At 41.6% G+C, this 9,506-nt stretch overlaps 1 protein-coding gene across 1 annotated transcript; it reads left to right on the forward strand.

Moving 5' to 3' along the window:
* Positions 1-904: 904 nt before the first annotated feature.
* LOC133731258 (phenylacetaldehyde synthase-like) lies at positions 905-7,217 on the forward strand. Its single transcript, XM_062158676.1, has 3 exons — positions 905-1,475; positions 4,158-4,162; positions 6,243-7,217. The coding sequence occupies exons 1-3, from the start codon at positions 905-907 to the stop codon at positions 7,215-7,217; spliced, it is 1,551 nt and encodes a 516-aa protein (XP_062014660.1).
* Positions 7,218-9,506: the final 2,289 nt, after the last annotated feature.

Raw genomic sequence — 9,506 nt, forward strand, 5'->3', positions numbered from 1 at the left:
AGGCAAACTAAGAATTATACTAAATAAAAGAATAAGAGACTCATCGAGTATTGGGTATATAAGTCGTGTTCACTTGCTCAGTGAATTATTTGCTCACTTGTGCTCAACTGCCGTTGGATTTAAATTATAGGGTGGAGAATAATAAAATAGTTGGAGTTGGTTTATTTTCTTCTCTATTATCCACCAAAGCCAACGAACAGGAAGTTGCCAAGGTACAACTAAAGGAGAATCTAGATAATCTAGCACAAGTGACGAGTCAACCTCTAACCAAATGTACTTCCAATCACGTACCAAGGAAGTTCAATAGCCTATATAAATGTCATAACTTTCGTTGCTATGGAACTAGAATGTAAATGCTGGAAGCAATTAAAATACCAAGAACATGACCCTTCAAATCACCAAAATTAGCACCAAAACCCCCAACACTTGCCTCATGCTTCCAAGCACCATACGAGTTAATCTTAACACACCCAATGACGTCAAACAACCTTAATCACTCTAGGGGCTCTCCGCAATCTACATTCTGCTCCAAAACTCTATAAGATGTGTAGATCTTGAACTTAACTATTCATTCCAGGCTGAACATGTTGGAAACTTGGAACACTTGAGAGTTTCTATATTAGGTAAATAAAACAAAGATAGATTTCTTCATCTTTTTGTCTTTTGGTCAAAGATTTCTTCATCTTTAATTCTTTATTAACCAAAAAAGAAAACGAAAAAAGAGAAGGGACACGAGCCTTGAGAGTTGAGAGGAAACATCCTACATGCACCTCTATATATACTGTTCAATATACCGCAAATTTAAAGCACCACTTGTCGAAAACCATTTTAAGCAGTTTCTATCCTTCGATCCTCTCTATCTCCTTTTGTAGTTGTTTTTAGTCCACTCTCTGTTACTGTTCATATGGGTAGCCTCCCGTTCCTCCATGATCCACTTGAAAACAGCTCTTCCCACCTGACCAAAGCCCTAGACACTGAAGAGTTCAGGAAACAAGGCCATATGGTCATAGACTTCATTGCTGATTATTACCAAAACATAGAAAAATACCCAGTTCTAAGCCGAGTAGAACCCGGGTATTTGAAAAAATGCCTACCAGCTGAGTCTGCTCCATATAACCCTGAATCGATACAAACCATACTCCAAGATGTTAAAGATCACATTATTCCTGGCCTAACACATTGGCAAAGTCCCAATTTTTTCGCTTACTTTTCTTCGACTGCAAGCACTGCTGGGTTTCTTGGCGAAATGCTCATAACTGGGTTCAATGTAGTGGGGTTCAATTGGGTTTCATCGCCGGCAGCAACCGAGCTCGAACACATAGTCATGGATTGGCTCGCAGACATGCTTCAGCTTCCCAAGTCGTTTCATTTCTCTGGTAACGGTGGCGGTGTGTTACATGGGAGTACTTGCGAAGCCATTGTTTGCACAATGGCAGCTGCCAGGGACCAAATGCTAAGCCGAATTGGTAGCGAGAGTAATCCTTAATGCTTCAATAATATTCACCCCCAAGAATAGGGTTTATAAAGTGATGTGATACAAGAGTAATCCTAATAGGAAACGATCTCCTACAATTATACAGAAAATATAATCTACATCTACAAGGAAAGTAAATATTTACAGAATATTCTACACTCCCCCTCAAGTTGGTGCATAGATGTCAATCATGCCCAACTTGTCAATCGAGTTGTCAAACACTTTCCTTGACACTCCTTTCGTAAGAACATCTGCTAACTGATCTTCTGTATACACAAAAGGGAAACGGATGATTTTCCTGTCCAGGTTTTCCTTATTCCACATGCTTAGTTCGGTCATGCTGAACAGGATTATGAGCAATTTCAATAGCAGACTTGCTATCACAATGCAAATCCATAGGCTTCTTGAGCTTAAAACCCAAATCTTTCAACACATTACGAATCCACAACATCTCACAGACTCCATGTGCCATACCTCGAAACTCAGCTTCAGCACTTGACCTTGCAACAACCTTCTGTTTCTTGCTACGCCAAGTCACAAGGTTTCCTCCAACAAAGGTAAAATACCCAGATGTAGACCGTCTGTCCGTCTTATCACCAGCCCAATCTGCATCTGTGTAACCCACAACCTCCAACTCTTCCTTTTTTTCAAACAACAAACCCCTTCCAGGTGCCATTTTAAGATATCTCAAAATACGATACACTGCATCCATATGCTCTTCACTAGGACAATGCATAAATTGACTGACCACACTCACAGCATAAGCAATATCAGGCCTAGTATGAGAAAGATAAATAAGTCTTCCTACTAGACGTTGGTACCTTCCTTTATCAGTTGGAACCTGATCCGGATAGATGGCGAGGTTGTGATTCATCTCGATCGGTGTCTCAATAGGGTTGCAGTCAAGCATTCCGGTCTCAGCTAACAAGTCAAGTACATACTTACGTTGGGACAAAGAAATCCCCTTCTTAGACCTTGCAACTTCAATTCCAAGGAAGTACTTCAATTGCCCAAGGTCCTTCATCTCAAATTCCTTAGAAAGATACTTTTGTAGAGCCTCCATCTCTTTTAAGTCATCCCCTGTGACAACCATATCATCAACATATACAATTAGAGCGGTAATCTTCCCCTGACGACGTTTGATGAACAAAGTGTGATCTGAGTTGCTTTGTTTATATCCAAACGCCCTCATGGACTTAGAGAATCTTCCAAACCAAGCTCTCGGAGACTGCTTCAAACCGTAAAGAGACTTCTTCAACTTACAAACCTTGCCAGTATCATAAGGCAAATTTTTCACTCCTGGTGGCATGTCCATATATACTTCTTCCTCCAAGTTACCATTGAGGAACGCATTCTTCACATCAAATTGATGCAGAGGCCAATCTTTATTTGCTGCAAGTGAAATCAAGATTCGAACAGTATTGATCTTTGCTACAGGGGCAAACGTCTCTTCATAATCAATCCCATAGCGCTGAGTGTAACCTTTGGCAACTAATCTGGCTTTGTACCTGTCAATGCTCCCATCAGCTTTAAGTTTTACTGTAAACACCCATCGGCATCCAACAGTTTTCTTTCCAGCAGGCATAGTCACAATATCCCAAGTCAAATTTTTTTGCAAAGCCTCTAGTTCTTCATTCATCGCTTGAGTCCACTTAGGATCTGCCAAAGCATCCTGTACACTACTAGGAATAGATACAGTGGATAATTGATCAACAACAAGTACATGTGACCCAGACAACCTATGGTTAGACATGTAATTAGCTATAGGATATTTAGCTTTGGTTTTGATGTCTGGTTCATATTGTTTCTTAGGAAAGCCTTTGGTAACCCTCTGTGATTTCCTAGGCTCAATATTATCTACCCCAGATGATTCATTCGAAATTAAAGGTACCTGAGGAGAAACATTCGCAGCGGATTCTTTAGTTGACGGTGTAGAGAGGGGGAAGAACTCTGCATCTGTCATATTTGACGAATTATGATGTTGGCTAGAGGACCCCACGGTATCACCATCTATTCTGGAGGACCCCACGGCATCACCATCTATTCCTTTTCCACTTTGTCCTTTTTCTTGTCCAATTTCTCTTCCTACGGCAATTTCATTGTTTCCTTGGCAGATGGAGGGCCCCACGGCATCACCATCTATTCCTTTTCCACTTTCTCCTTTTTCTAGTCCAATTTCTCTTCCCACGGCAGTTTCATTGTTTCTTTGGCAGATGGATGGACCCACGGCAGCAGTTCCCTTTTCTTTTTCTTTTTCGTTTCTCACGGAAGCAGTTTCTGTTTCTTCAGTTGGAGAATTCTCTTCTTTTTCTTTTTCGTTTGCTATTTCGCTTTCAGTTGGAATTTCAGTTGGAGAAGAATTCCCAACTCCAAATCTTGATTCCAAAGCTTCTAATTCTTCAAACTCTTCAAATGCAAATAAATCTTGAGGATTTCCTTCACAACCTCTCTCCCCCTGAAGGGAAGACTCCGAAACTCCCCCTAAATAATAAGGCTCAGATTCGCGAAATGCAACATCAAGAGAAACATACATAGTACCAGTAAGAGGATCATAACATCGATAACCCTTTTTGAATTCCGCATAACCAACAAATATACACTTACGGGCACGGGGATCAAGCTTGCTGCGTTGAGGCTTGGGAATATGAACATAGGCTACGCATCCAAACACGCGAGGTTCAAGATTTGGTAACGACGGAAGTGACATAAGTTTCTGAAGTTTCTGCTGAGGATTTTGAAATTCAATTACCCGAGAGGGAGTACGATTAATGAGGTAAGCTGCGGACTTCACAGCTTCTCCCCAATATTCACGAGGAACATGCATGCCAAACAAAGAGGCACGGACAACTTCAAGTAACTGGCGATTCTTCCTTTCTGCCAATCCATTCTGTTGAGGAGTATATGAGTTAGAAGTCTGATGTCGAATTCCATGAGATTGCATAAACTCCTGCATAGGACCATTAATATATTCTCCGCCATTGTCAGATTGGAAAACTCGAATATTCTGTTGGTACTGTGTAGACACCATCTTGTGAAACTCTTTGAACATGGAACACACATCACTCTTGTTCTTCAATAAAGACACCCAAGTCATACGAGTACAATCATCAATAAAAGTCACATAATATCGAGCTCCAGAGAAAGACGGGATCTTGGCAGGACCCCAAACATCAGAATGAATTTTCATAAACGGAATGGGACTTCTATTGAGACTAGGTGAATACGAAAGTCGATGACTTTTAGCCAGTTCACAGATATCACAACGAAAATCTGAATCACTAACAACCGAAAATAACTGAGGTTGTAGTTTCTTAAGATAACTGAAAGACAGATGACCCAAACGACGATGCCACAACCACACTGTTTCCTTAGCATTCTCTACCCCATTGACCTGATTCACTTGTCCTAACAGCTGTTGCTCTCCACTTGTTGTTAGATCCAAGTAGTAGAGTTTCCCCCTTCTGACACCATAACCAAGAATCCGCCGAGTCAGAATGTCCTGAAACACACAGAAAGAGGGATAAAAAGTCACAATACATGCTAGTGCTAGGATAATCTGGCTAACAGATAGGAGGTTATATGCTAGTGAAGGGACAACCAATACAGAGTCAAGGGTTAATGTGTCAGATAGGACAACAGAGCCTTCTCCGGTTACTGGAGTTGGAGTACCATCAGCAGTAGAAACAATACGTTGAGAGGAGGGTTTCAGCTTTTTCAAGAGGCTAGGATCATTAGTCATATGGTCAGATGCACCTGTATCAATTATCCAAGAACTATTCACAGACACCTTACCCCTTATACCTGACTGTGCTACATTAGCGGAGGCATTAGATGGTTGCTCTTTCTCTGCAGTAGCCACGGTAGCTTTTCCAGGGTTCTTTCGCTGTTTCTTGGTGAAATCCCACCAATCAGGGTAGCCAATTACTTCATAACACCGTTGTTTGCTATGACCCAAATTTCTACAGACCGGACACTTTGTGTTTGCATATGGATTTATTTTACCCGAAAGGTCGCGTGGTAGAGGCATGTTGTGGAGTGCAAAGGTGGTGGGGTCGTATTCCATGTAGCAGAACGAAGTCAAAAAATGGAGCTGCAGCAGCGTAGCAAGACAGGCTTTGTCGGCTAGAGTGGCACGACTTGGCTCGGCTTGGCGGCTTCAGTAAGATTGCAGCAGAGCTTGTCGGCTAGGCCTATAGGATGGGTCACGTGATGTTGCTTTTCAAGGTTGTCAGAGACAATTTCGAAACTGACTTTGTAAGGGTGAAGGTGGAAAGATAAATTTGGGTGGAAGGATAAATTTGGTCTGGTGGTCCGTATAGCTTGGTTTGTTTGTTGGCTGTAGCAGAATTGTCAGTGGGGCAATGGTGCAGCAGGAGTCTTGTTGGCTGGTGTTCAATCAAACAAAAGATGCCCCAAGCAACTTTTAATTAAATAAGGGGTACGTCACCTTTTAATTAAACAAAAGGTGTGGCAATTGATGGTGACCTTCAAGACTTATTTCGAACTTCAAGGTTTGGGTGTTTTTCAGCTTTCGATTTCGGGTTTCAAAGTACGGTGCAAGTTTACAGGATTGAACCTGCTCTGATACCAAGTAGAAAATAAGAATTCGATATGTTTGGAATGCTTCAATAATATTCACCCCCAAGAATAGGGTTTATAAAGTGATGTGATACAAGAGTAATCCTAATAGGAAACGATCTCCTACAATTATACAGAAAATATAATCTACATCTACAAGGAAAGTAAATATTTACAGAATATTCTACAGGGAAAGCTTGTTGTGTATGGTTCAGACCAAACACATTGCACCCTTCAAAAAGCTACCCAAATTGTTGGAATCAACCCGGAGAACTTCAGGGCCATCAAGACTACAAAGTCAACTGGATTTGCACTATCACCTGAAATGCTAAGACTGACAATAAGTTCAGACAGAGCAAAAGGGCTAGTGCCACTTTTTCTATGTGCCACAATGGGCACAACCGCAACCACTGCTATAGATCCATTGGGGGCAGTGTGCAATGTAGCCAAAGATTATGGCATGTGGGTTCATGTGGATGCTGCATATGCAGGAAGTGCTTGCATTTGTCCAGAGTTTCGTCATTTCATTGATGGCGTTGAGGGTGCAAACTCATTTAGTTTCAACCCGCATAAATGGTTATTTACTGCAATGGACTGTTGCTGCCTTTGGGTTAAGAGCCCAAGTGCATTAATAAATTCACTGTCGACGAATCCAGAGTATTTGAGGAACAAAGCCAGTGATACAAAGCAAGTTGTGGACTACAAAAACTGGCAAATAGCACTAAGCCGGAGGTTCCGGGCATTGAAGCTATGGCTTGTGCTAAGAAGCTACGGCGTGGCTAACCTTAGAAAATTTATTCGAAGCCATGTCAAAATGGCCAAGATTTTTGAAGGGCTTCTGAGAATGGACAATAGGTTTGAAATTGTGGTTCCTAGAAACTTCTCCTTGGTCTGTTTCAGGATTTCACTATCCGCAATAGTTAGTGATGATCATTATGATGGTGAGGAGTACAATATGGTAAACGAGATCAATCGCAAGTTGCTGGAGGCCATCAATGCATCAGGCTCTGTGTTCATGACTCATGCTGTGGTTGGAGGTGTCTACGCGCTACGGTGCGCAGTTGGTGCAACTCTAATTGAGGAAAAGCACATTCGAGAGGCCTGGAAGGCGGTGCAAGGCCAGGCACATACAATTCTGTCAGCATGTATTGTTGACTCTGCATAATCCTGGGAGATCTCCCAGCTAATATATAGTTGTTGGACACTTCGACCCAACACTAAATTATTTGTACCATTTGAGATTTTGAGTGTCTTTTATTTAATCAAACTAGCCTCATATCGGTGTGAGATGCACGTGTTATTATAGAAAAAAAAAAGATTTTCCTCACTTCTTCAATTTGTTCACATTTATGTGTTTTTTTTTTCTTTACTTTTTTTTTAATCAAAGAAATAACTTTATAGATTGAAACTCAATTGAGTTGATTACAATCATATCATAACATATCCATAATACATTCTTGAAGTGTTATCAAATTACAAGGAAATTATGCTAACCTCAAGCCATAATAACCATTACATACCATTCCGCTGCCATCTATAGACAGAACATGAAGATATGGTAGTACCCACATTGGTATATAGAGATAGGTCAACTCATTGAATATCCAACGCTCACTCATTACAAAATAGCTTGAATCCTCATTCAGTATTTACTTCGGAAGATTCACCAGTACCACATATGTTAAGCAGAAATGTAGTTTGTTGGATCAAACCTCTGAGATCCCAAATACAAAACTCTAGAGAGCTTGAGCCCATCGGTATGGTCCACAGAAAAATCCAAGTCTAGCTTAGAGCCCGCAGTTGAGTTCACTTCCAAGTCCTTTTCCAATTAGGCCCCTAACTTGCTTTGGACCCCAAATCTTATTTTGGTTTGGGCCCCAAAACTGATTAGGGCATCCCCACTTCTGCATCTCTCCTGCCGCCCATCTCACACTAGATGCCGATCTTCTCACCCCTAGATACTCAGACCAAAGCACCTCTTCAGCGAGACATGCGCTCCCAACTTGTAAAACCGGACTCATCTCTATCGTTGCACCCGCAGAGTAGTGAATGCCAAGCATCTCTGTAATTCCCACACATCACAACCCAGAGCTTCATGCTGACCACCCCTGCAAAGAGAAGCACATTTTCTCTCACCACCGTCTCCACAAAAATGATTGCCAAATCCCACACCAGTGCACCACCCTGCTCTGGGTATCAGAATCCGTCCTCTTTTAAAAGCGATCTTCTTGCTTCACTCCTGGCGGCTTCTAGCCAGCGTCGCTCGCCACCCGTAATTCCTCCATCATGCCAAAACATATGTTCCTCAGCGATGATGTCAGTCGCACATGATGTGGTCGAGGACACCCAACTCTCTTTGATATCCCGGTCCAGAAAGGCAGAGTAATAGATCGATGTGCTTTACCCATCAAATCACATAGCAACGGGGCTTCAAGGTTGAGACTGAGAGACAGAGGTCGTGGTAGGAAAAAAACCCAGCCATGGCCTATTGGAGGAAATGGTAGCAGCCGCGCTCAATGAGTCCGATGAAATTGAAATCAGAATAGCTCTCCATCGATGATGGAGGAAGGTGATAAGATGCCAAGGTGAGTGTAAACTTTAGAGAATAGCAAAAAGTAAAAAAAAAAAAAAAAAGTGATTTAACCATATTACTAATTGCTCATAGACTGGTCGGCAAAGATTCTGCGCATTGAAAATGTGGCTCGTGCTTAGAAGTTAACCTTAGAAACTTTCTTAGAAGCCAAGTAAAAATGGCTGAGGTTTTTGAAAGAGCTTGTCAACATGAACAAAAGGCCTGAGATTGTTGTGCCTGGGAAGTTCTCCATGGTTTGTTTTAGGACTTAACCGTTGCGATCGGTATATAGGGAGGCTCCGAGTGATGTTGATCGAGGAGAATGGGATGATAAATGATGTTAATTGCAAGTTTTTTTTTTTTTGACTAGGCAAAATAAAACTACAACACAAAACCCCTAATACAACCACAACCCAAATTATCAAAATGGAAGGCTTGACTAGCTGACAAAGGTAAAGAGTGGCTCCATGAATGAACTCCAAGATGATGACCAGATTTGGCTATAGCATCCGCAAGAAACTTTGCTTCACGTTTGACATGCTTGAATGTGACATTCCCAACTCTATCTGCCAAAATTCTAATATCCTGTAAAAGAGATTGTAACTTCCAAGGGGTTTGACAAGCACCCGAAATACTGTCTAGTAGAATTTTAGAGTCTCCCTCCACCTCCAGGTTAGTAAAATCATGTAACCAAGCCGCAATTAAGCCAGCCCTAAGTGCAGAAGCTTCAGTAGTGAGAACATCAGTATGGCCTAATTTCTTTGAAGCTGCTAACACAGGAAGATCTTCTGCATTACCAAAAACAAAGCCTGCCACCAAGATTATTTATTGTACTCTTCATCAAAATTCAATTTCAGATTCCCATCAGAGGGAGGATGCCAA

Source organism: Rosa rugosa, chromosome 2 (assembly GCF_958449725.1).
Source record: "Rosa rugosa chromosome 2, drRosRugo1.1, whole genome shotgun sequence".
NCBI classification, from domain to species: domain Eukaryota; kingdom Viridiplantae; phylum Streptophyta; class Magnoliopsida; order Rosales; family Rosaceae; genus Rosa; species Rosa rugosa.